Source organism: Saimiri boliviensis, chromosome 12 (assembly GCF_048565385.1).
Source record: "Saimiri boliviensis isolate mSaiBol1 chromosome 12, mSaiBol1.pri, whole genome shotgun sequence".
In the NCBI taxonomy this organism is placed as follows: Eukaryota; Metazoa; Chordata; class Mammalia; order Primates; family Cebidae; genus Saimiri; species Saimiri boliviensis.
In genome coordinates, this window is record NC_133460.1 from 109,083,884 (window position 1) to 109,110,616 (window position 26,733).

The 26,733-nt window shown below is 40.1% G+C and overlaps 1 protein-coding gene across 6 annotated transcripts in view; it reads left to right on the forward strand.

Moving 5' to 3' along the window:
• ZRANB1 (zinc finger RANBP2-type containing 1) overlaps positions 1 to 26,432 on the forward strand; it is a 70,949-nt gene extending 44,517 nt beyond the window's left edge. For all 6 annotated transcript variants that reach the window (XM_074383060.1, XM_039465003.2, XM_039465004.2 and 3 more), the window contains 8 exons: positions 4,220 to 4,407; positions 10,064 to 10,217; positions 11,718 to 11,789; positions 12,580 to 12,778; positions 20,115 to 20,235; positions 21,946 to 22,075; positions 22,269 to 22,498; positions 23,842 to 26,432. In XM_074383060.1, coding sequence (XP_074239161.1) covers positions 4,220 to 4,407; positions 10,064 to 10,217; positions 11,718 to 11,789; positions 12,580 to 12,778; positions 20,115 to 20,235; positions 21,946 to 22,075; positions 22,269 to 22,498; positions 23,842 to 24,060 — 1,313 coding nt within the window. In that variant the 3' untranslated portion in view covers positions 24,061 to 26,432. The remainder of the gene's footprint in view (positions 1 to 4,219; positions 4,408 to 10,063; positions 10,218 to 11,717; positions 11,790 to 12,579; positions 12,779 to 20,114; positions 20,236 to 21,945; positions 22,076 to 22,268; positions 22,499 to 23,841) is intronic.
• The last annotated feature ends 301 nt before the right edge of the window (positions 26,433 to 26,733 follow it).

The window sequence follows — 26,733 nt, forward strand, 5'->3', positions numbered from 1 at the left end:
CGTATTTTAAGAAGCATATTAACACTTTCCTTTATTTTTAATTATGTTTCGCTATTAGGCTAATTGTGCGTTTTATTCAATTTTGAATGTATGATGATACTGCAGATTAGTTTTATAAAGTTAATCTCAGAGTGGCTTTAGCTGTCCTTTTATTTGCCTTCATAACATGAAGAAGGAAGGGACAGAAGGCGTAATACACGTTTGTTAAATTTTAAAAAAAAAAGTATTAAGAGAAAGATGCTTCGGCTGGGTGCTGTGGCTCATGCCTGTAATCCTAGCACTTTGGGAGGCCGAGGTAGGTGGATCACCTGAGGTCAGGAGTTCGAGATCAGCCTGACCAATATAGTGAAACCCCCTGTCTTTACTAAAAATACAAAAATTAGCTGGATGTGGTGGCGTGCGCCTGTAGTTACAAGTTAGGAGGCTGGGACAGAAGACTTGCTTGAACCTGGGAAGTGGAGGTTGCAGTGAGCCGAGATCACGCCACTGCACTCCAGCCTGGGTAACAGAGCGAGACTCCATCAAAAAAAAAAAAAAGCTTCAATTATTTTTGGAGGCATTGTGAGATGTAAGTAATATGTTATCTTCTCTTGGAACTTTTAATTTTTTTTCCTGGCCTTTGTCCTATAAAGTGAGGTTTTTAACACTTGCATTTATTTATTGTCTCTTCCTGTCTACCAACTCTTCTACCTTATTTCTACTTTCTTTTTATCCCCTGACATTAACAGGTGCCCAAAATATAATTATATGAAGAACTCAGATATTTCATAATTGTAAGTTTTTGTTTTTGTTTTTTTTGCATGTATTATGATGGTTTTTCCCTGCTCCCTAAGTAGAAAATATGTGGTGGCTAAAACTGTAAATTCTATGTATGGGCCAAATTCTATTAAACAGCATGTCTATAGCAAAAGTGTTTCTGCTGTATGAAGTAACCGTCTATGAAGTAACTGTCTAAACTGCCTGAAGTTCTCTTTGAGCAGTGTGCAATAAAGACAGCAAAAATGGGGGCAGTTCAGCGATATTTTCGTGAAGTTTGATTTGTAATAAATTCACTAATCTTTGTAGCTGAAAATTTACTGGTCACTGAGACTGTAAGCTTGTAATTATGCTTAATGAAAAGAATGAAATTACATATTTCCAAACAGTAGATAATAAAATTTGTTTTAAATATTATTTTTTACCTATACTTAAGTGATGTATGTTTTTCATGCTCTGGGAAATTGGGAGGATTTTGTGTTGTCAAGAACTGACAATAGTCTATTCCAATCTTCTGTACATCCTCCATGTTGGGGAATGGGCAGGAAGCCCATTTGCAGTTTAATATAGAGCACGGAGTTGTAGGGAGTAATTAAGTGTTTTTGTTAATGTTGTATTATGTCAAATAGAAATCCTAGTTGTGTTTGCGTGTATCAGCTTTATTGATATATAATTCACATACCATGCAAGTCAACATTTAAAGTTCTGGATATATTTTTTAAAAGCACTTAATAAAAGCAGAATGGGTGATACTATTGTACATTATAGTTCCAAAGTACATTTTGCTAATTTTGTTGTGCTATTTAGTCTGCACCACTGCCCCCCCCACCGCCCTGTGCTCATTAACTTCTAATTATAGAAATCTCTCAGAGACATTAGTGAGGAAATCTTAAGAATTTCTAAAATGAGATTATTTCTAGATTTCAGCTCTATGGTGAGTTAGGTAAAAATAATAAAGTGGTTTGAAGACCTCCCCTACTTCAAGCCAAAGAAGGAAGTTATTTGATGCTTAGCTTTAGATTACCTTTTCTTAGTCTTTGGGAAATAAAAGATAAACATGAACTTACATAAACACCTACATAAATGCATACATACACACACACACACACACACACACACACACACACACACACACAGACAAATTGTACAGATCTTCCTCTTTGCTTTTTCAGGTAAATTGATCAGACTCTTTGGTTGTTTTTTTGGAAGTGATTGGAACATTTTTTATGTAATACAAAACGTTTTATAAGTAGGTGTATTTTTAGGTTAAAACTGAGGACTATAAAAGGTGCATTGCTTGCTACATATACCTGAAAATAGTTAAGGGCTTTGATAGGACTGAAGGGAAAAGTCATTGCCTTCATACGGAAATGCTGTAAAGTAAAAGGAGATGGCATGGGTATGCTGTCTTAAATAAACTGCACTGAATTATCTGAAAAGTTATGGGCCCTATCAGATTATACTTAATTGTTCATTAAATAAGTTAAGCAGAAGTTTTAGAGTTTTTTTTGTATTTGAACATAGTAATTGGAAATAGAAAACTCTTCAACCATAGATTTGTTTTTAGTTCAAGTAGCACATTCTGGTCTATTTTAAAGGCTTGCCCTTTTGGAAAGATTTATAGCCCTTATCTCATGCCATCCTTGATTAAGCTTTAGCCCTGACTTCTCTAGGGCACTATTCCTTAGAAGGATAAGATGGATGGAGACAGGGCATTTGTAGCTGAACTTGTATATACATAGTGAGGAATATATCATCAACCTTTGAAGATAAGAATTCCTATAAGAAGGCATTCTTAATATCATGGGTTTTCAGCCTGAAGAATGTATATGTCTGTGTTGGGGGCAGGGGGTCATTTTTTGGAGGAGAGGTTCTAAATTTGCAGAAAGGACATATGACCATAAGGTTTGAAAACTTTTGAAGCTGGCCTTTTATGGCTCACAAATGTAATTTAAAAAGGACTGTTTTGAATATTGGAGTCACGTTTTCACTGTCTTTGTATTTCTCATATTGCCTGTTTTGGTGTTCTGTATATCATGAGGATTCAGTAAATGTAGGAATTACTTTGAAGCCTTGTTATCTTTACTAATGGTAGGAAATTGTTGCATTTTACCAATCTGTTTTATTTTAAGAAATGTCTTACCTAAATCCTAATTCAAGATGGCAATTAAAATAATAGACTAAGAATATTTTTACCTAGTAGTATTATTCTGCCCAGCAAACACATTTGTCTTGATGTAACTTAGGAAACACTTAAAAGTATTTGGTCCCACAAATAATTTTTTAAAAATTGTTTTAAACACAATTTGTGGTAAACTGGAAACTAATCTACACTTTTTCCCCCCCAAGACTGATTAATACCTGTACTTTCCAGACTGCTTAGTAGATAGTATTACTATCTTTACCTAACATTAATTTGTGTTGAGATTAATAGAATGGTTCAGTGGTGGCCAGGCGCGGTGGCTCAAGCCTGTAATCCCAGCACTTTGGGAGGCCGAGACGGGTGGATCATGAGGTCAAGAGATCGAGACCATCCTGGTCAACATGGTGAAACCCCGTCTCTACTAAAAATACAAAAAATTAGCTGGGCATGGTGGCGCGTGCCTGTAATCCCAGCTACTCAGGAGGCTGCGGCAGGAGAATTGCCTGAACCCAGGAGGCAGAGGTTGCGGTGAGCCGAGATCGCGCCATTGCATTCCAGCCTGGGTAACAAGAGTGAAACTCAGTCTCAAAAAAAAAAAAAGAATGGTTCAGTGGTAATGGAATGTTCGTTACAGATTTGGGTAGAAGTGATAATTGTGTTTTCCTCCTATTATAACTGAATTGTAATGTTTTATTTTAGCATATTTTCTTTGAAATCATCTAGTTCAATTTTTACTTTATTAATAATTCTTAATGGGTTTAAGGAAGACTTGGCTTTAAGAGAGTCTGAAATCAAAATGTTGCCAATGTTTACTTACAGCGAAGATGGTTTCAGTTGCTCTGAGTTGTTCCAAAGCTAAAGAGCAGTGTGGAAGCCTCAACATTTGTTTTAAGAATGCAGTGTTAAGGGGAAGGAGGAGCTCAACACCAGCCAGAAGCATATCCCTGTCTCCTTGGTTTCTGTGGAGTCAGAATGAATGCAGGACCAGAACCAGGGGCTCAGTGTCTCTTGTGATGTATGGTTTCTTGTACTAGATTATCGATCTTTAATCCAGTTCATACAGCCTAACAGTTCCTCTAAATCCCACCAGAGCGTGGAGCCTGCACTGATGGTAAGTGTCTAGGCAGTTCTAGTTCTGGAAGGAAAATTTTTAAAGGGAATGGAAAAAACTAATATTCCTTATTCTTTAGGACATTTAAGTGCTGCGTCAGGATCCGGGAGGCACAGAAACACTTAAAGAGTTTGGAGTGATTGCTTCAGGTTTGTGCTCTTTGAAGAAAATTATAATTAAATGTTTTTCTGTCTTGCTGCTTGTTTCAGGGGTTGTAGAAGGTGATTTAGCTGCCATAGAAGCATACAAGTCATCAGGAGGAGACATTGCACGCCAGCTCACCGCAGATGAAGTACGCTTGCTGAACCGTCCTTCGGCCTTTGACGTTGGCTATACTCTTGTACACTTGGCTATACGTTTTCAGAGGCAGGATATGCTAGCAATATTGCTTACAGAGGTGAGTGTGGTATTTTGGTTAAATGTTCTTTTATAGTAAGGAAATCTGTTCTTTATATTTCATTTTTGATTTTATAATGTTTCTTCAAGCAGTTTTAAAATGTTTTGAATTCTTTTACCCCCTTTAAAAAATAACATTAAACTTAAGAGACTTCAACAGTGTATAATTTTAAGGGTATATACTTCCAAATATTTAAATAGTCACAGCAATGTTTTGACTTACATATTTGGTTCAAACAAGCCTGGGATGTATCTGTCATTCATTCGTCAGTCATTCAGTTAACAAATATTTCTTGAGTACTTACTATGTGCCATGCACTGGGCTGAGAGGGATAGAATTGTAAAGACATTGGCTCTTCCTTCGTCGAATCTCCAGAAAAGTAGAGAAATGAACAGGTAACTGTGTGCAGCATGTGCCCTGGTAGTTGTAAATGCCAAGTGCTATGGCAGTACACAAAGAGTTTTGAAAGGTGTCTTGTCTTCTTTCTTTTTCTTTTCTTTTTTTTTTTTTTTTTTTTTGAGATGGAGTTTCGCTCTTGTTACCCAGGCTGGAGTGCAATGGCGCGATCTCGGCTCTCCGCAACCTCCGCCTCCCGGGTTCAGGCAATTCTCCTGCCTCAGCCTCCTGAGTAGCTGGGATTACAGGCACGTGCCACCATGCCCAGCTAATTTTTTGTATTTTTAGTAGAGACGGGGTTTCACCATGTTGACCAGGATGGTCTCGATCTCTGGACCTTGTGATCCACCCGCCTCGGCCTCCCAAAGTGCTGGGATTACAGGCGTGAGCCACCGCGCCCGGCTTGTCTTCTTTCTTATAGCAGGTAATGTTTTTGCTACATTTTGAAGGGGAGGAGTTAGGAGTTAGTCACATGAAGTGGATGAGGGAAAGAAGGGAGGTTGAGGAAAGCATTTTTACAGGGGGCAGAGATGGTGGAATTTGTGGTGAATCCAGGGACTTGCAGGTAACTTAGCATGGCTAAGATGGTGATTGAGAGCAGAGAGAAGGTAAGTGTGAAAGATAAGCAGAGGCTAGATTATGATGGATCTTCTGTGTCAAGGAATTTGAAGAGTATTCCTAGGGCACTGAATGGTGTTATGTGCAGGTGTAGGGGAGTGAGCAGAGCAGATTGTGTTTTGGCTGCTGCACACTGGAGAGGGTTAGGAAGGGTTGCAGAGGTGCTGGCAAGAACTCTGCCAGTAGGGTAGTAGCCATAGAAATGGAAAGGCAGTTGGAGAGACTCAGACAGGCCCTCAGTCTGAAGAAGTAGATTGATTGGATATGGGAAGATACACTGTGGACCTAATGGTTTCTGGCTTAGATAACCAGGTACATACTACAAATGATAGATATTTCATATGAATTATTGGCGATGTGACTGTATTATCCAGGTAATTTTAAATTTTTATTTTTTAAGACGGAGTCTCGCTCTGTTGCCCAAGCTGTAGTGTAGTGGCGTGATCTTGGCTCACTGCCCCCACTGCCTCCTGGGTTCAAGTGATTCTCCTGTGTCGGCCTCCCAAGTAGTTGGGAGTATAGGTACACACCACCATGCCTGGCTAATTTTGTATTTTTTGAAAGATGGGGTTTCACCATGTTGGCCAGGCTGGTCTCAAACTCCTGACGGATGAACTGCCCGCCTCAGCTTCCCAAAGTGCAGGGATTACAGCCATGAACCACTGCGCCTGGCCTGGGTAATATTTTTTAATGACAAGAGAAATAGAGTAAAAATGCAGAGAGTCATATTAGTTGTAGATTCAAATTTTGTCAGTATACATCTTTTGTATATATGTTTGCATATTTGTTTATTCAAATATGCCATTATTTGGCAAATTCGAACCATTAGAGGGCAATTTATAGAGATTAACACATTTGAAGGTTAGATGGAAACATGATTGTAGTAGCTAACCATCATGTGCAGTTTGGTAAGATTCTATTGAAGCTGGGGTGGGGGGCTTGAGAGACTGAAGGCTATGATGAAAACAAAAGTGCAGGCTTGCTGAGTATAAGGGAGAAGGGCACTTTTCAGGTAAGGGGATCCAAGTTTTGGAACATGAGATGGAAGAGTTGGAGGGAGTTTTTCTAGTGTCGAAGGCCTGGCTGCAGAAGTGTTGTGGTGCCTAGTCGTGTTGTGTGTTGTATACTGGAAGGGCTGTCAGTGTGGAGTTGTACTTTGCTAGTGGTAACAGGAACCCAGGATAAAGAAGGTGGCTATGAACTAGGGTGAAAATCTTTAGGGGCTCCCCTCAGGTAGGTAGATTATTACAGGGTATTAGTGGGGCTGTCATGAGCCATTGAGCTCCTGAAAACAATCTGAGGACTAACAGTGGGATGATAATAGAACAGCAGTATATTTACTGCAGTATCACAGATTACCTGGAAACTTAGCGGCTGAGACAAGAAACGTATGTTAACTTACAGAATTTGTGAGGGTTAGCATCCAGGAACTGCTTAGCTGAATAGTTTTGGCTTTTAGTGTCATGAGGTTGCAGTCAAGTGGTCCAAGGCTGTAGTTGCCAAAAGACTCAACCGGGGCTCAGGGATCTGTTCGTAAGCCCACTCATGTGGCTTTTGGCAGGAGGCTTCAGTTCCTTGGCATTCAGACCTATCTACAGGGATGCTCATGATACGGCGTCTGGTTTCACCTCCAGCAGGTGATCCAAGAGAGGCACAGAGTGCAAGAGAGTGATCCAGTGTCTTTGATACCTGCAGTATCTTTTATAAATGGATTTAGGAAGCAACCTACCATTACTTTTGCTATATTTGGTGGGCCATGTAGAGCAACCCTGGAGAACAGTGTGGGAGAGGTGGAGAGGGTTTGTTCCAGGCAAAGAGAAAAATTGGTAATGGATTCAGTCTCCATGAAGTAAATTCTCCAAAGGTCAGAATTAAAGGGGCCAGTAGGGAGAATAGAAGTGGGGGAGTCTGGACTAAGTCTAGACTAAGGGGGTGTGTCAGAGAGAATGCTCAGCCAAGTTCTTTTACAGTGAGAACAGGAGAACATTAGAATTGGGGGATATGTATGTCCATGTCTGTGTCATGGACCCCGTTGGTAGTCTCGTGAAAGTTATGGACTCCTTCCCAAAATAATGTTTTTAAATACATAAAATAAGAAGTAAATAAGATTACACAGGAAATCAGTTGTATTGAAGTAATAGTTACCAAAATACTAAATTAAATTTGTGATATGTAAGAAAATACATTTTAATGTAGGCAGAAAGTTGGGGAAAATGGATTTAAATTGAATTAAAATGAAATTCCCGTTAAAGTTCACGGACCATTCCCAAGATCATGGACCCTAAATTAAGAACCCTCAGCCTACAGAGATGGTTGAGAACCATAAAGTTGAAAAGGTGAGGTGAGTGGCAGGCTTCATGGGCACATCTTGCTTAAAGATGGTGGTGGAAAGGGTTGTTTGGAGACTAGGTTTATTTTAGAATGTTTGTGGTATTCAGGGTCCAGTCCAGGTGGTTTTTCGAAAGGTCTTTCTAGGTTTTTGGAAAGGGCCTGAGGGCTAGCTGATTGGAATAGGCAATTTTTGAATTTACTTTGGGGATCCATTTTAACTGTGTTACTTGAGAAATAGTCAATTATAGTCTGAAAATACATAATTTGATTTTCTGTGTTTGAGCGTTGACTAATGGTTGGGCTCATGTAGTTTAAGATGTAGTGAGAATTTTAATGGTTAATGATAATTGTGGCCAATAAAGTCTAGTATAACTGAATTTTCATGTAGGAGTTTTTTAAAAATTTTTCTTTTGAAATGAAGTCTCATTCTGTCACCCAGGCTGGAGTGCAATGGTGTGATGTCGGCTCATTGCAACCTCTACTTCCCAGGTTTAAGTGATTCTCCTGCCTCAGCCTCCCGAATAGCTAGGACTATAGGCATGTGCTACCATACCCAGCTAATTTTTGTATTTTTTAGTAGAGATGGGGTTTTGCTATGTTGGCCAGGCTGGTCTTTTCTTTCTTTTCCTTTGAGACAAGGTTTCCCTCTGTTGCCCAGGGGTGTGATCACGGCTCACTGCAGTCTTGATCTCCCTGGCTCAAGTGATCCTCCCACCTCTCAGCCCCCCAGTAGCTGGGACTACCGTGTATGCCACCATGCCTAGCATATGTGCGTGTATGTATATAAATGTTTTTTTTTTTTTCTTTTTGGATAGAGGCAGAGTGTCATTATTTTGTCCAGGCTGGCCTTGAATTCCAGAACTCAAGTGATCCTCCTGCTTTGGCCTCACACAGTGCTGGGATTACAGGTGTGAGCCACTGGGCTAGGCTGGAGTTTTAAAATAGGGAGTCAGGTGACTGTGTTGGGTATTCAGAGTTTTTAAACAGTATTTCTTTTAATGGCAGTTGCAGTTGTCCACGTATATAATGTAGGTAACATTATCAGTAAACCTTACTCTTTGAGAAGAAGCAGCAGCAGCTGAAAGACCTGTTGCTCTTCAGACCCCACTTACCCTTGGGATGGTTGTCCAGGTTGGTGATGTCTGGGAACAGGCTCACTCTGGGTTTGCACCGTATTCTTTTTCTTTTTTTTGAGGCAGAGTCTCACTCTGTTGCCCAGGCTGGAGTGCTGTGGCACGATCTCGGCTCACTTCAACTTCTCCTCCTGGGTTCAAGCTATTCTCATGCCTCTGCCTCCCAAGTAGCTGAGACTACAGGTGTACTCCACCACTTCCAGCTAATTTTTGTAGTAGTATTTTTAGTAGAAATAAAGTTTCGTCATGTTGGCCAGGGTGGTCACGATCTGCTGAGTTGAGGCAATCCACTTGCCTCAGCCTCCCAGAGTTGGTGGGATTACAGGCATGAGCCACTGTGCTTGGCCTCGTTGTATTTTCACAGATGCTCAACTGTGATTTTAGAATTTTGTGTAAGTAGTTTTATTTAGCTTCACAAACTGGATATGACTGAAATATAAGGTTAAATTAAATCTTTGCAACATTTGTTGCTATTTAGCATTTTAAAAAGAAAAAAAAATAAAGGAAGAAAGTTCTAGTCTTCCTTGGTTTGTTGTTTCTTGCTTTAGAGGCCTGTGCAGTAGTGCTCCCATCTCACTCCTGTCAGGCCGAGCTTCAGATGTTGGCAGTCTGTGTTTAAACTTGAAGATGCCAAATGGTTTTTAAAAAACTCAGAGTGTTAACAAATGGAGAGGAAGAAAAGGCTTGAGGGCAGTGGGAAGTAACCCTTTAAATACCATGCTTTTTTTTTTTTAAGTCCAAACTGGGGTACTTGAAACTTGTAGGAGAAGAATGTTTGCAGTTTTCTTTCTCTGTGAGCTGTGATTCTCTGCTTCTAAAGATATTTTTATTGCGTACATGATGGTTAGTCTACTTAGGTTTTCTGTCCTCCCTCTTCCTGTGATATGTCTATGGACAACACCCTTTTCTATGAATTTTTATGTGCATCTTTTGAGTTATTTCCTTGCCATAAATTCTTAAATAGAAAGACTGAATCAGAAGTTAAAATATTTTTATGACTTTTTGAAAAGTTGTGCTGATACATACTTTCATTGATAAGGAAATAATACCCAGTGTATTTTAAGATTAAATAAAACCTTGAATTATTGGGGAATTTTGCTGATTTCTTTGAAATACTGTTATTTTCTGCTTCCATTTATAATACATGAGATGAGAGGAAAGTTTGTTTTGTATTTAAGGTATCTCAACAAGCAGCAAAGTGTATTCCAGCAATGGTGTGTCCTGAACTGACAGAACAAATCCGGAGAGAGATCGCTGCCTCTCTTCATCAGAGAAAGGGGGATTTTGCTTGCTATTTTCTGACTGACCTTGTAACATTTACGTTGCCAGCAGGTAACTCCAAAATCTAATGTAAAAAGAATTTTTCATTTTATTATAGTTATATTTGTGTATATGGGTTAAAAATGTTTTTGTTAGAAGGCACATAACATAGCTACTATATGTGCATTTTAAATTACTTGACTGTCTTGTTTATGCTGGAAGGGACCATATAGAAGGCTGTGTGTTAGTAAATTCTTTAGTTATCTGAGAGGAATACAGCAGTTGATAGTAATGGATTTCTTTGTGGACCTCAGATTATTTTTTGAAAATCTGTTTTACTCTTTTATTTTCTCTTTGGTTTTATTTTAGAATATCTTTTAAAAAATCTCCTTTGAAAAATTTTACCCTTTTCATGGTTGTATGTTATTTTGAAATTAGATATATTGATAACCTGGTATTAAGAAATGGGTTTAGAACATGAGCTTTTGATGGGTAGAGTTACGATATTTCAGTTGAACATACTCCATTCTTTTGAACGTGTCATCCCTTTTTTTACTCATTGTATTTATTTCTGCTGTGTTTGTGAAGCAACTTTTCATGTTTCAATTCGTTGACATTTGAAGATGGCTTTCAGAATGCTTTTTGTCAGTCGGCATTGATGTTTGGCATTTTGTCAGTTGGTGTTTGGTTAGCACCGAACACCAAAAGTTTCTAAAATCTTTCATCTGAGATCTGTTTTTTTTTTTTTAATTTTTAAAATTGAAATAGAGTCTTGCTCTGTTGCCGAGGCTGGAGTGCAGTGGCATGATGATAGCACACTGCATCCTCCAACTTCTTCTGGGCTCAAGTGATCCTCCTAGCTTGGCCTCCTGAGTAGCTAGGACTGTAGGTGTATGCCCCCAACGCCTGGCTAATTTAAAAATTTTTTGTAGAGATGTTACAGTGTTACTCAGCCTAGATCTGAGTGGTTTTAATTTTTATATTCTGACGTAAATGGGCGTTTACAAATTGTAGGAAATAGTAATTAAGTTTTCTGAAATTGGAGAAAATTTCATTTGAAATGCACTCATTCTCTATTTAAGCTTACTCCAGAATGATCAGATTTTTTTTTTTTTTTTTGAAATGGAGTCTTACTCTACTACCCAGGCTGCAGTGCAGTGGCAAGATTGTGGCTCATTGTAGCCTTGACCTCGCCAGGCTCAAGCAGTTCTCTCACCATAGCCTTCTGAGTAGCTGTAACCTCAGGTGTCTCCCACCTCATCTGATTCATTTTGTATATTTTTTGTAGAGACAGGGTTTTGCCGTGTTGCCCAGGCAGGTCTCAGAATCCTGAGTTCAAGCATTCTGCTGGCCTCAGCCTCCCAAAGTGCTGAAATTATAGGTGCGAGTCACTGCGCCTGGCCCAGAAAAGAAATATTTTACATAACTCACGTTCTACTTGTATATTAAGAAAAAGCTATCTGATAACCTTTGATGGAAAGGGAGTTATTTTAGAGGAAGTTACTAGTAAATGCTAATATCAAATATAAGTTATGAAACAAAAGATCTTTTAAGTCGACTTTTTATTTGTAGATATTGAAGATTTGCCTCCAACAGTCCAAGAAAAATTATTCGATGAGGTGCTTGATAGAGACGTTCAAAAAGGTAAGCATGGAATTAATGAGTACAATTTACCTTTTTCTGATCAAGTAAAAGGTAATTGTTTAGCAAGATATGGTATAGTTTGGTGTATGGTCAGCTTGGTTTGTTTGTTTGTTTGTTTATTGACTGACTGATTGATTTGAGACGGAGTCTCGCTCTGTTACTCAGGCTGGAGTACAGTGGTGCGATCTTGGCTCACCGAAACCTCCGCCTCCTGGGTTCTAGTAATTCTTCTGGCTCAACCTCCTGAGTAACTAAGACTTCAGGTGCATCCCGCTATGCCCGGCTAATTTTTTGTATTTTAGTAGAGATGGGATTTCACCATGTTGCCCAGGCTGGTCTTGAACTCCTGAGCTCAGGCGGTACACCCACCTCAGCCTCCCAAAGTGCTAAGATTACAGGCATGAGCCACTTCGCCCGGCTAGTTTAAAGATACAGAGTCCTGAATTTCAGTGTTACATTGTATTATTCACTGTCATAGAGTGCACAAATAAAGATGATAAAAATTTCAAAACCTGGGTTTCCGCCTCCTGTTCCAGAATGTGTATTTCTATATTAAACGCTTTTTAGAAAATCATACTATAAAGAATTTAAAAGTTGATTAAATTATTCTAGAGCAGAAGATGTTTCCAGTACTCAAAAGTTTGTATTTCAATTGTTCGGTTTTATTTAGGTGTTTATTGGTAAATTACATATAAACCATTTTATATCTAGAAAATAGGTTCTTCTCCCCGTGAATATTCTCTAATGACATAGGTATGGAAATGAACATGTATTTAAATTCATCGTACAGAATTGGAAGAAGAATCTCCAATTATTAATTGGTCCTTGGAATTGGCTACACGTTTGGACAGTCGACTATATGCACTTTGGAACCGGACTGCAGGAGACTGCCTACTTGATTCGGTACTACAAGCTACCTGGGGCATTTACGACAAGGACTCGGTGCTTCGGAAAGCCCTGCATGACAGCCTGCATGACTGTTCACATTGGTGAGCTGGCATTCTTCCCTGTTTCAAACCAGGAGTGCGTTTGCTGGATCGTTTCCTTGTAGTCGTGGAATACTTTTCACTTCAGTTATATCTTATATGGAAACTAGAGGAAAAACAGTTCATTTTGGACATTAAAATATGTTGAACATGTACGTGGTTTTTGTTTTTCCCTCAAGAAACACGATAAAAGCAAGAATCAATGGTTTTTGTACCTTTTTTTGCTAAACTTTAAAATAGAAACATTTGAAGCTTTAAAATGCAAGCATTTATTGTTTCTATAAAACAGAAGCAGTGTATTTGAAATTTCAAATGCAGCATTTCAAGTTATAGTAGCTGTAAGTATTGATAAGACCTTGTCCTCATCTTTTTAAGGATTGATTGATTGACTGATCCATCGATGGAGACAGGGTCTGGCCAGTTGCTGGGCTGGAGTGCAGTGGTGGAATCTTGGCTCACTGCATCCTTCAACTCCTGTGCTCAAGCCATCCTTCCACCTTAGCCCCCTGATTAGCTGGAACTACAAGTGCTCATCACCATGCCTGGCTATTTTTATCTATTTTTGGTAGAGATGGAGTTTTGCCATGTTGCCCAGGCTGGCTTTGATATCCTGATCTCAAGTGATCCGCCTGCCTGAGGCTCCCAAAGTGCTGGGATGACAGGCCTGAGCTGCCGCACCCAGCCTTACTTAATATTTGTGTTCAACTAAGAGATTATCTTGACATTGTGTTGTAAGTTTTTTTCCTTCCTGAGGGAGTCTTAAGATCACATTTTTTATTTTGTAAATTTTCAAACTCATACAATTTTAAAGAAATTCAGTGCAATGGATCCCAGTATTTTCTTCATTCAGTTGAGCAGTTGTTAACATTTTGCCACATCTGCTCTGTGTCACCATACAGAAAGACTCTTGGATTAGTCCATTGTAGATATGATGATGCTTTACCCTTCAAAATATCAACATGTATCTTTCCAGAACAAGAATATTCTCCTACTCACCCACATCCCCATTACTACATCTGAGTAATTCAACATTGATTCAGTTATCTAACGGTTCCTAATCACATTTCTTCAGTTGTCTCAAAGTGTTCTTTATATAGATACATTTTACCTGCATCCAGACACTGGAAAAATCACTGTTTTTGTGAATGGATAGTTCAGTCTTTACAGTTATTTGACTTCCGTGGCATTTTCTTGGTTCTTTGAACATTATCTCATTTAGTTATTTATTTATTTTTTTTTTTTGAGACGGAGTTTCGCTCTTGTTAACCCAGGCTGGAGTGCAGTGGCACGATCTCGGCTCACCGCAACCTCCGCCTCCTGGGTTCAGGCAATTCTCCTGCCTCAGCCTCCTGAGTAGCTGGGATTACAGGCACACGCCACCATGCCCAGCTGATTTTTTGTATTTTTAGTAGAGACGGGGTTTCACCATGTTGACCAGGCTGGTCTCGATCTCTTGACCTCGTGATCCACCCGCCTCGGCCTCCCAAAGTGCTGGGATTACAGGCTTGAGCCACCGCGCCCGGCCTCATTTAGTTATTTTATAAGGCTCAAAGAGGCTGAATTGCCTGTTGTTGAAGTTAGTAACTAGCAGAAGCCATTTAAAAAGTCGTAGTTTTCCCTATATTGGTGTCAAAATGTGTTTTTTCTCCTTTATCTAATTGAATGCTTACAAATAATGCTAAAAACCCTACTCTAGAGAACTTTATTACCCTAGTATCTTTATGTCTTTTTATTTTTATTTTTTGCTCTGTTGTCCAGGCTGGAGTGCAGTGGTGTGATGGCTCGCTGCAGCTTCTGCCTTCCCAGGTTCAAGCAATTCTCCTGCCTCAGTGTCCCAAGTAGATGGAATTACCGGTGCCTGCCACCATGTCCAGCTGATTTTTGTAGTTTTAGTATAGATGAGGTTTAGCCATGTTGGCCAAGCTGGTCTCAAACTCCTGACCTCAAGTGATCCACCATGCCTGGCCCTTTATGTCATTTTTGAGACTTAACAGCCTCCCAAAGTGGTGGGATTACAGGTGTGAGCCACTGTGCCTGGCCCTTTATGTCATTTTTGAGCACTTAACAGTTGTAAATTTTCTTTTCAGTATTTAGGGCTTACATAAACACCATTATAAAGTTCATGAGAACAGGGATTTTGTTTTGTTTTGTTTTGGAAGATCCAGTACTTAGAATAGCCTGACATACAGTAGGTATTCAGGAAGTACTTATATTACTGAATGAAAGTACTCTCTAGAATTTGGAAATGAGAACAGTGTAAGTTACTTTTTCTTCTTTTCTTTTTGTCTCCCTCCCCTTTCCCTCCTCCTCTCCTCCCTCCCCCCCCTCCTCCCCTCTCCTCCCCTCTCCGTTCCCCTTTCTTTGAGATGAAGTCTTGCTGTGTCGCCCAGACTGGAGTACAGCGGCATGATCTTGGCTCACTGTAACCTCCACCTCCCAGGCTCAAGTGATTCTCCTGCCTCAGCCTCCCAAGTAGCTGGGACTACAGGCGTGCACCACCCTGCCTGGCTAATTTTTTGTATTTTTAGTAGAGACGGGGTTTTACCATATTGGCCAGGCTGGTCTGAAACTCCTGATCTCAGCCAGTCTGCCCACCTCGGCCTCCCAAAGTGCTGGGATTATAGGCATGAGCCACTGAGCCTGGCCTATAAATTACTTTCTTGAGAGCAAAATTGTAGATTAAAGCATAACACAGTGTGGCTGGGTGTGTGGCTCATGCCTGCAGTCCCAGTGCTTTGGGAGGCTGAGGCAGGCAGATCATTTGAGGGCAGGAGTTCAAGACCAAGCTGGCCAACTTGGTGAAACCCTGTCTCTACTAAAAATATAAAAATTAGCCAGGCAGGTTGGCTTATGCCTGTAATCCCAGCTGTTAGGGAAGCTGAGATATGAGAATTGCTTAAATCCAGGAGGAGGAGGTTGCAGTGAGCCAAGATTGTGCCACAGCACTCCAGCCTGGGTGACAGAGTGAGACTCGAGGAGAAAAAAGCATAACGTAATAGAGTAACAATTTGTGGGCACATTAGAGAAATAAAATAGCTTTCTGGATGGTAACCTGATTGGATGTATAATAAAGCTGAAGAATGAATGTGTCACTCAGGTAGATGGTTCAGTCAATTAGTCATTGTCCAGGAGAGAGGGCTTTTGTGCCTGTTAGTGGAGATGGCTGTTGTAGATGTCTGGTAGCTTGAAGTGGGTTCATCGGGCTAGGTAAACCTGATGCTGGTCAGTGCTCTGTCTGGCCCCCTTGATCAGATCTTGTGGTCACCAAGCAGCTTCCTGCTGCTGATTTACTTGTCCACTGCTATGGGCCTGCCTGTGTTAAGAGGATGATCATGGTTTGGTTCCTAAGACAGTGGGTTCTTGGCATTGTTGTTTCACAGGTCTGCCTTGAAGTTTTGGTGATGACTCTGCCCTGTAAGATGGAAAGCCAGGTTTGAACTGTGGTAAAACTACCATTTTGCAGGTACCCTCTAAAAAGGAATCCTGTAATCTGTTCTTTGGCGGTAATTTTCTGGGATTTTTTTTTTTTTTGGAGGCAGAGTCATACTCTGTCACCCAGGCCAGTGTACAGTGGCACGATCTTGGCTTACTGCAACCTCTGCCTCCCGGGTTCAAACAATTTTCATGCCTCAGCCTCCCGAGTAGCCGGGGTTACAGATGGTGTCACCATTCCCCTTTAATTTTTTTGTATTTTTAGTGGAAATGGGGTTTTGCCATGTTGCCCAGGCCGGTCTTTGAACTCCTGAGCTCAGGCAGTCCGTCCGCCCGCCTTGGCTTCCCAAAGTGCTAGGATTATAGGTGTGAGCCACTGCACCTGGCCTTTTCTTTGAAAATTTCCTGATCTGTTGAAAGGCTGAAAGTACATTGTGAATTTTAGAGGTGGTGTCGTTTTTTTTTTTAGTTGTGAGGGTTTTTGTTGTTGTTGTTTTTGTTTGTTTTTCGAGAAAGGGTCTTGCTCTGTCACTCAGGCTGGAGTGCTGGGGCATGATCTTGGCTTACTGCATCCTCCACCTCCTCGGCTCAGGTGATCCTCCCACCTCAGCCTCGTAGGAGTAGCTGGGACTACAGGAGTGTGCTACCACATGTAGCTAATTTTTAAATTTTTCTGTAGAGATGAGGTCTCACTATATTGCCCAGCCTGGTCTTGAACTTCTGGGCTCAAGCGTTCCTCCTGCCTTAGCCTCTGAAAGTGCTGAGATTACAGGCGTGAGCTACTGCACCTGGCCTTTTAAAAATTTTTTTAAAAAATTTGTGGTGAGTAGAATTGCTTTGGGGTTTATGCCCACTTGTTCCTTAGAGCTGGCTGTGGGCGATCATAAGAGTCTGAGTTGTCACTCATGTTTGTATCAGGACTGGAATTCCCAGATGGTTGTGAGTCACTTGAGGTCCCAAAAGTCTAGCACAGAGATAGGGAGATTGTGGGCGGATCTCTTGAGCCTAGGAGTTTAAGACCAGCTTGGGCAACATAGCAAAACCCTGTCTACCATAAAATACAAAATTTAGCCAGGCGTGGTAGTTGTGCCTGTAGTTCCAGCTACTTGGGAGGCAGAGGTGGAAGGATCGTTTGAGCCTGGAAGGTCAAGGCTGCAGTGAGCCAAGATCATGCCACTGCACTCCAGCCTAGGTGACCACAGGCTAACAAGAAAAAAAAAAAAGGAAAAAGGAAAAAGGTGGTGGGGGAGAAATAGTATGATGTAGTAAATAGGCTGGATAGGGAGTGGCTACTAGAGTAAGAAGGAACTAGGCTGTTTACAGGCTGTTAACAATAACCACTGGTAAGAGTTATTGCAGCAGAACTTTTAGTTCGTAGTCCTCACTCTCAAAAGATGCTTCAGGAGTGAGCACCTGGGGCTGGGATATGGACAGGTGTCTCAGAACGGTGTGGTGCTTGGCACCACCTCCACAGTTCCTGCCACTGTGGAGCTTTGCCTGATGGTTTATAGTTCAAGATAGTTTTGACTATTTTAAGTCCTTTGGATTTCCATATAAATTTTAGGATCCAGCTCATCAGTTTTTGTAAAAACAGCTGGGATTTGGATTGGGATTGCATCGAATCTGTGTATTAATTGGGGTGGTGGTGGTATTGCCAGCTTGACAATGTTGAGCCTTCCAATCCATGAACATGGAATTGAATTTTGAATGTGAAACCAAACTTGTATTCCTGTACCATTTGGTCATATATTGCTGGATTTGGTTTGCTTGTCTGTTTTATGGAGACCCTGGTAGTTTCAGAGTTTAGGTCTTAGAGTGATGAGGATGAAAATTTTAACATGTTTAATTTAAAGTATATTTTAGGCCGGGCATGGTGGTTCACGCTTGCAATCCCAGCACTTTTGGGAGGCTGAGGCAAGTGGATCATGAGGTCAGGAGTTCGAGACCAGCCTGTTCAATATGGTGAAAACCCGTTTCTACTAAAAAATACAAAAATTAGCCGGACTTGGTGGCACACGCCTGTAGTCCCAGCTGCTCAGGAGGCTGAGGCAAGAGAATCGCTTGAACCCGGGAGGTGGAGATTGCAGTGAGCCAAGATCATGCCACTGCATTCCAGCCTGGGTGACAGAGTGAAACTCCTCAGTCAATCAAGAAAGAAAGAAGGAAAGAAAGAAAAACTTTTATTGCACTGTCTTCTTCAGTGGTCTTTGAAGAGTTTTGAGTGCCATCACCATTGAATTTCTGGCTAACTTAGCTGTCTTATTTATAAAATGATTTTAGGCACTAACCAAGAAACTTCTGAACTGCATACCACTTTCACTATGTTTACAATTTATGTTTGATATTTCTCCTTGAACTTTTCAAAACAACGTATTTCATCACTGTTGTCGAAGTATTCAAACACATTTCTGTCTATCTTAGCTATTGTAAAAGAGGAATATACGTATTTTAATTTTAAAACATTTGGAATTATGATTAAACATCCTCAGTTACCTGGAGTATGAAAAATGTTTTAAAATCAACTGAGTTAAACCCCTGGAACATTATATTTTAATTTCTTACAAAATATATTTATTAGGCCGGGCACGGTGGCTCACGCCTGTAATCCCAGCACTTTGGGAGGCCGAGGCGGGTGGATCACGAGGTCAAGAGATCGAGACCATCCTGGTCAACATAGTGAAACCCCGTCTCTACTAAAAATACAAAACATTAGCTGGGCATGGTGGCGCGTGCCTGTAATCCCAGCTACTCAGGAGGCTGAGGCAGGAGAATTGCCTGAACCCAGGAGGCGGAGGTTGTGGTGAGCCGAGATCGCGCCATTGCACTCCAGCCTGGGTAACAAGAGTGAAACTTCGTCTCAAAAAAAAGAAAAGAAAATATATTTATTTTCTAAGGAGCCCTTCATTAAATTACTGTAAAGTTACATGTGACACCAACACATTTAACTTTTTTTTTTTTTTTTTTAAAGAGAGATGAGGTCTCACTATGTTGGCCAGGTTTTTGAATTCTGGGCCTCAGACAGTTCTCCTTCTTCAGCCTCCCAAAGTACTATAATTTTACAGGTGTGAGCTACCACACCTGTTCACGTTTAACTTTAATATGCTGGAACTTTTTAACAACACAACAGATTTCCTTGTCTTTTGTTTCTTTTACGTAGATTTCAGATGTATAGAAGAGAAATGTGATGTTATAAACAGATTAAAGATCTGTCTTCATTTTAGAGGTCTTAGTTGGCTTGTTTTTATAAGACAGTGAAACATAATTACTAGCATAATTATTTCTGAATTTAATTTTTACACATAATAGACAAAGAATCGATGTTGTTTTCAGTGATTCAGGTTAAGCATAAAGAAGGAATGTTTTCTGTCATTGCAGTGGGGTTTTTTTTGGTTGTTTTTGAATCGTTAGGTGATCATCAGAGAAAAATTATTGATCTTGATATTATGAAGACATGGAATATTTCCCATCTATTGTTTATACAAGTGATTGCAGGTGATATACTCTATATAGTGATAGAGAAATGTAGTGTCTTGTATCCAACATTTCAGATGAGTTTTTTTTTTTTTTTGGTGTAAACTAACTGTAAACAGTTGAAGATAACCGGTCTCATTGTTAGTATTTGAAGTTTGAAAATTTGGTTGTTGGTAAATTAAATTCTGGCAAAAGATGTCAAAGGATGTTATAAGGTATCTGCTAGTGGAAGAGGGAGGCATTTTTCATTTGAAAAATCTGTTATCACCCAGGCAAAATAAAATGATTAATTGCTTTGCAAACTGCTTAAAGACTACATTAAATAAAAATGCTCGGAACTTTAAATGTTTTGTATCTATATAAGAAGTTTTATATCTATATAAGTGTTTTATATTTCTATAAGAAGGCTTATTTTTTTACTATCTTGTTTTTTTAGGTTTTATACACGCTGGAAAGATTGGGAATCATGGTATTCTCAGAGCTTTGGTTTACATTTTTCCTTGAGAGAAGAACAGTGGCAAGAAGACTGGGCATTTATACTCTCTCTTGCTAGTCAGGTGAGGATGCTTCAAGTTTTGTTGCTTCTGTGAGAAGAGTAAACCATGTATTCTAAATTGATGTATTTGAGCAAACCATGTTGGAGGCAATGTGGGTACAAAGAAAAGAATGCCTGACTCTCTATCAGTCAGCTTGGGTTCTAGTTATGTATCAAATAAATACCATAGCAAGTACAATTGACCATAGCAAGTCCTCACTGCATAACAGGGATAATAATGTGCGTTTTTATGTCGAATGATGAAAAACCATCTAAAGGTCACACACAGTAGATAGTCTTGGGATTGCTTTCCATTCATGTGGGAATGAATTTTTCCAGGTTTGCTAACACCTTTTTATTAATGAAGGCTTCTTGTAACATGGAACCATATAGGCTTGTCCCTTAGACTCTTGGTTTCATGCTTGGTTTTGTGAAGCACTTCAGTATACCAAACTGTAAAGTACAAATGTATATTTATTTTTTTAATTTTTTTATTTTATTTTATTTTTATTTTTTAATTTTTAAAAATTTTTTATTTATTATTATTTTTTTTTGAGACAGAGTTTCGTTCTTGTTACCCAGGCTGGAGTGCAATGGCGCCATCTCGGCTCACCGCAACCTCCGCCTCCTGGGTTCAGGCAATTCTCCTGCCTCAGCCTCCTGAGTAGCTGGGATTACAGGCACGCACAACCATGCCCAGCTAATTTTTTGTATTTTTAGTAGAGACGGGGTTTCACCTTGTTGACCAGGATGGTCTCGATCTCTCGACATCGTGATCCACCCGCCTCGGCCTCCCAAAGTGCTGGGATTAGATAGAGGCTTGAGCCACTGCGCCCGGCTATTTTATTTTTTTTGAGACGGAGTTTCGCTCTTGTTGCCCAGGCTGGAGTGCAATGGCGCGATCTCGGCTCACCGCAACCTCCGCCTCCTGGGTTCAGGCAATTCTCCTGCCTCAGCCTCCTGAGTAGCTGGGATTACAGGCACGTGCCACCATGCCCAGCTAATTTTTTTGTATTTTTAGTAGAGACGGGGTTTCACCATGTTGACCAGGATGGTCTCGATCTCTTGACCTCGTGATCCACCCGCTTCGGCCTCCCAAAGTGCTGGGATTACAGGCTTGAGCCACCGTGCCCGGCCTACAAATGTATATTTATAACTATTCATTTTCTTTCCACAAAGCACTATGATTCATTTGAACTTAGAGAAGGAGGTACCTGGTCTTTGGGCCATTTGGGCAGGATTCACAGTGGTTGATTTATATGAGATATGTACCTCACACCATGGATTGTAGCTTGAGGATGGACCCATTTAATATTTGGTATTTACGTTTGCATGAAACAAGCTCGCTTTTTCGTTTCAGGAGGACTTTGTTGTAGGTAGTGCTTTCACAGTAACTTAACCAGAAGGTGATTATAAAGCATCCTTAGCTATCTGAATCTCTGGTTCCTGAGATTGGATGGTAGTGAGGCTGGGTGGAGAGGGTTATTTCAGAATATGTATGCATGTGTATATAATTTGTGAGTTTGGATGGCGAATGATATTCATATGTGGCCTTTGTAGATTTCCTTTACAGTTTTATTGGATTTATTATTTGAGGAATCAAATGCTGCTTTGACAATTTTTTTTTCTTAAACTGTGATAGTGTACTGAAGGGGAGGTAGTACTGTTTTTTACACATCAGTTTTCCAGGAGTGGTAATAAATGTTTTAAATTTTTGTTTTGTTTTGTATAGCCTGGAGCAAGCTTGGAGCAGACACACATTTTTGTACTGGCACATATTCTTAGACGACCAATTATAGTTTATGGAGTAAAATATTATAAGAGTTTCCGGGGAGAAACTTTAGGATATACTCGGTTTCAAGGTAAGCCATTATTCAGGAGCATTTTACAAATCTCTTCTAATGAGCCACATGTTTAAGTATTAACTGGTGAGCAGGATCAGAGTGGCTCAGATGCTAGGAAGGAGCAGTAGACAGGAATGTGAACAAGGGCAGTGAGGGAGGGAGCAGCTCTTTCTTCCTGTGACTGTTGGGATTTTCTTCCCTCTTTTTCCAGGTGTTTATCTGCCTTTGTTGTGGGAACAGAGTTTTTGCTGGAAAAGTCCGATTGCTCTGGGGTATACGAGGGGCCACTTTTCTGCTTTGGTTGCCATGGAAAATGACGGTTATGGCAACCGAGGTGCTGGTGCTAATCTGAATACTGATGATGATGTCACCATCACATTTTTGCCTCTGGTTGACAGTGAAAGGAAGCTACTCCATGTGCACTTTCTTTCTGCTCAGGAGGTAAGCAGCATGTTTCTAGTACCTTGTACCAGAAACAGCCTGAAGTGGCTTTCAGGTGTGGTTTTATCTGCACTACCACTTAATTTCTGAATGTGATGGTAGTAATTTCTTAAGATATCAGCTGTACTTTTGACCTTTTCAAAACTGCTGTATGGGGAGACATCAAGGAACTTAAGGAACTTCCCTCAGGTGGTGATGGGTGTTAAGAAAAAGTAAAGATGAGGGAATGAGAAGTGACTTTTTGTCTGAGAGCAGAGTTCTAAGAATTGCAAGCCCAGTTTAAAAGGGTCAGGCAACAGAGAGAGAGTAGGGGCTAGGGGAGGGAGAAGAGGTCAGAGATGATAAGGGTGGGGTGGAGTTCATTGAAGGCCTTTTTTTTTTTTTTTTTTTGAGACGGAGTTTTGCTCTTGTTACCCAGGCTGGAGTGCAATGGCACGATCTCGGCTCACCGCAACCTCCGCCTCCTGGGTTCAAGCAATTCTCCTGCCTCAGCGTCCTGAGTAGCTGGGATTACAGGCACGTGCCACCATGCCCAGCTAATGTTTTGTATTTTTAGTAGAGATGGGGTTTCACCATGTTGACCAGGATGGTCTCGATCTCCTGACCTCGTGATCCACCCACCTCGGCCTCCCAAAGTGCTGGGATTACAGGCTTGAGCCACCGCGCCCGGCCATTGAAGGCCTTTTAAGGCTTTGGGTTTTACTCCGGATAATGTGGCAAGCCAGTGGCCAGCTTACCCAGAAGAGGAACATTTGGGGCTCTCGTGCAGTGGCAGGAGCAGGAATACCAGGTAAAGGTATTGTACATGCAGGGGAGTGAAAGGGTGTTAGACCAGATGGGAGCTGGTGAGGGAGCTGGTGAGAATGTACAAAACAACGCTCTTTCAGAAAGCCAGCATTCTTATAAAAGTATTGGTCTTTTATTTAATATACTAGTAATTATTATAAAACGTTTATAATCACAACATGAAGAAAAAAAAGTTCATAGACCATAACTTGTATAATTTCACCCTGTACATAATTGACTGAGTGAACTTACCTTGTCATATGTTTGAAGCTGTGGCTTGCCAGGATCAGTTTACTAGGACATTTGCTTTTTGTTATTTTATCCAATAAATTACCCTCTAGTGTGCTCTTTAGTGTTTTCTGAAAATTTTCCCATTGATGTCTTTTTAAGTGTAACCAGAGCAAACTAGACTTTAATCATAAAATTTCTAAGAGGTTGAAACCGTGTGAAAAGTTGATTACTTTGGCCTTTTCATTAGTTAGCATATCATGTAACATTCCTACCAAGTCTTTGATCTGTTGTATGATTTTCCTTTTGTCTTCATATTCCTCCAAAAGCTAGGTAACGAGGAACAGCAAGAAAAACTGCTCAGGGAGTGGCTGGACTGCTGTGTGACAGAGGGGGGAGTTCTGGTTGCCATGCAAAAGAGCTCTCGGCGGCGAAATCACCCCCTGGTTACTCAAATGGTAGAAAAATGGCTTGACCGATACCGACAGATCCGGCCCTGTACATCCCTGTCTGATGGAGAGGAAGATGAGGATGACGAAGATGAATGAGAAGAAAAAAAAAGCAGCTGATCAAGGCATCGGATCTGTAATGACCCTAAACTTAGTGTGGTGCTCCAAGCAGAGTCTACATCATGGACTGAACCAGATCGGGCAGAATCTGCTCGGAAGTGTTTTCCTGGACCACACGCACCGAATGGAGAGAACGCCTCTGCTGCTTGAAGGGACAGAGAACTTTGGTTGGACTAGTTTGTAAAAAAAAAAAAAAAAACTAATTTTATTATTAAGACAGAACTTTTTGTCCTTTCAAATTGTAAATCTGTCTATAAATGTAACGCATGTGGTTGTGAAAGAAATTGTGTAATAGGAAAAGTCGTACCAGCATCTTCATATTGAGAAATTTTTTTCCAGCATGGGCACTTAGAAAAAGCACATGGCAGATGACTCTTTGTTCCTCTGAGATATTATTTCAATAGAACCTGGCATTCTACTTTCACCTTAAAAGATCCATCTAATGTTAAGTCTCAGAGATCTGGAAATGTTTTGTATAAATTATCCACAGCAAAACATAAAAATAAGCTTTTAATAATTTAGTTCCTCTTGTGCCCAATAAAATCAAATCTTTTAGGAACAAACCGCAAGAAAAGATAAGAATGTTTTAGAGTGAACTAAATAGACATCGTTTATTTGTTTTGAAGAGGGTTTTGGTTTTGGTTATTGTGTCTTTAAGTTTTCTGATATGCCCCCTTTCAATATGTAGATATTTATTTGTTTGGAAGAATACCTTAAAATGAGGGTTCTAATTCCAGAGTAGCATTTTCCTGGATGAAAAGGGAGTAGCAAGCCCACTTGTGACTAAATGAATTGTGTGAAATTTGCTCACTTGGACTCCAGCAGCAGTGTGCTAACTCCCAAATTGCCAGGCCAAAGGGTCTTTGGATTCTTCCTTTTATCACCTCTGCTCTAAGCAAATTTTGTTAGAAGGGCATGCCTTAGCTTAGGCAGATTGGGAATACCAATTCACTACAGAATTTTAAAATTGCAATAAGGTGGTAAATGCATTGTATGAAGAATTTCTCAGTGTATAGTCTGAGAACTTTTGCATGTTGAATTGTGGCCATTCTTATTTAAAATTAAAACTATAATCTTAGGTAGAAAAATTTTTATAAGGAGTATTATTTGACCACTTCAGGTATACATTCAATACTGGGTAAAAATTTCAGACCTATCTCAGGAACACAGAAATACTTGGTGTCCTGATAAGCACTTTCCAGACGATTGATGTGGCCAGGAATTTGGAAAGAAGACATACTCACATGTATTTTTTTTCTTCCCTGTGATGAAAAGGCTGTGAAAACCTTAAAGTATTTGCTCGCTTCTTGTTTTGTTTAGTTGATAATGAAATGTGTACAACCTCAAATTTGCTGCCAGAATGATACTAAAAATAGAAAAATGCCCACGAAACTATCATGTCTTTAGTTCTTCTCCCCTCTGAAAACTCAGTAAAGAGGTGTTCCCAGGATGAAAAGATCATTTTTGCTGCATGCTAAATCTTGCAAGAAAAAATTATTTTTGTAGTATGATTCCCTATAAATGAATTTTTGATATAATGTAAATGTTACCGTTTCAAGTGGTTAATGTTTTCTTAAAAATTGACTATATGGTTTCTTTTGCTTTCATTTTGGTCAATAATTAGTTAATCGAGGTTTTAGAAAATGTTAGCACTCCAATTACATAGCATCTGTAGTAACTTTATGTATAGGGATAATTGTTTAGTGGGCAGAGATCCTGTTCTAGTTGCCTGTTAAGCAAAATCTGCCCTCCCAATTGAAGAAGCCAAAGAGAATTGTTAAGAGGGAAAAGCATGTAGCCACTGCAGTCTGCACTGCAGCCAGCATTGTCCAGAGAGCACACGCTCAGTATGTAGCTTCTACCGTGTGTTGTGGTGAGTGGTGTTTCCCCTGAGCGCTCTATTTATTTATTTATTTATTATCTATAACCCTGACCTCATAGTGTGATAGGTGCATCTTTCTTCCCTGTGGGAAAGAATTATAGATGGTTCCATTTCCTAGGCTACCGACAGGAATGGGACTTTAAATGGTTTTCATAGATTGGCTATTAAAGGCCAAAATTTTTGGTAAATCAATGCTATATTATGCTCTTAAACTATTAAAGAGCCATAATTATTGTCCCAAGATAGAATATAGTCCTTTTCAAAGATTATACGTGGCTAGGTGACAGACATAAACGTCTTGATTGAGTGGATAGTAATACCTTAACTCTATGAACTTTGTGGTTTTTCCAGAGCATACACAGCGTGGCATTTTGTTTTGACCTGTTTTTCTTTGGAGTCAAATTTATAAATATATATATATTTTGTTTGTTTGGGCAACCAAGATCTAATTAAACAAAACCCAGGTTGACCGTGGATTCAGACCTGCCTTTTTGTTTTTGATTCTTAGGTTCATCGTGTCCCAGACTTCTTCACATATGTGAAGGTAAGATATTCTGCATGCTTGGGCCCTCCTTTTCATGCAATTTCATTGCCTCTTGATGAGTCGTTACGAAGACATTAAACTACCTTTTTGTTCCCTGGGGCGACAGGTCAGTAACTGAGTGCCATCTCTCTCCATGTGAGGTTGTTTTAATGTACGTTTTTATGGTAGAGTTGGGATGGGGCCACCACATAAAAATGAGTGAGGAGAGAAAGCCAGGCATGCTGAA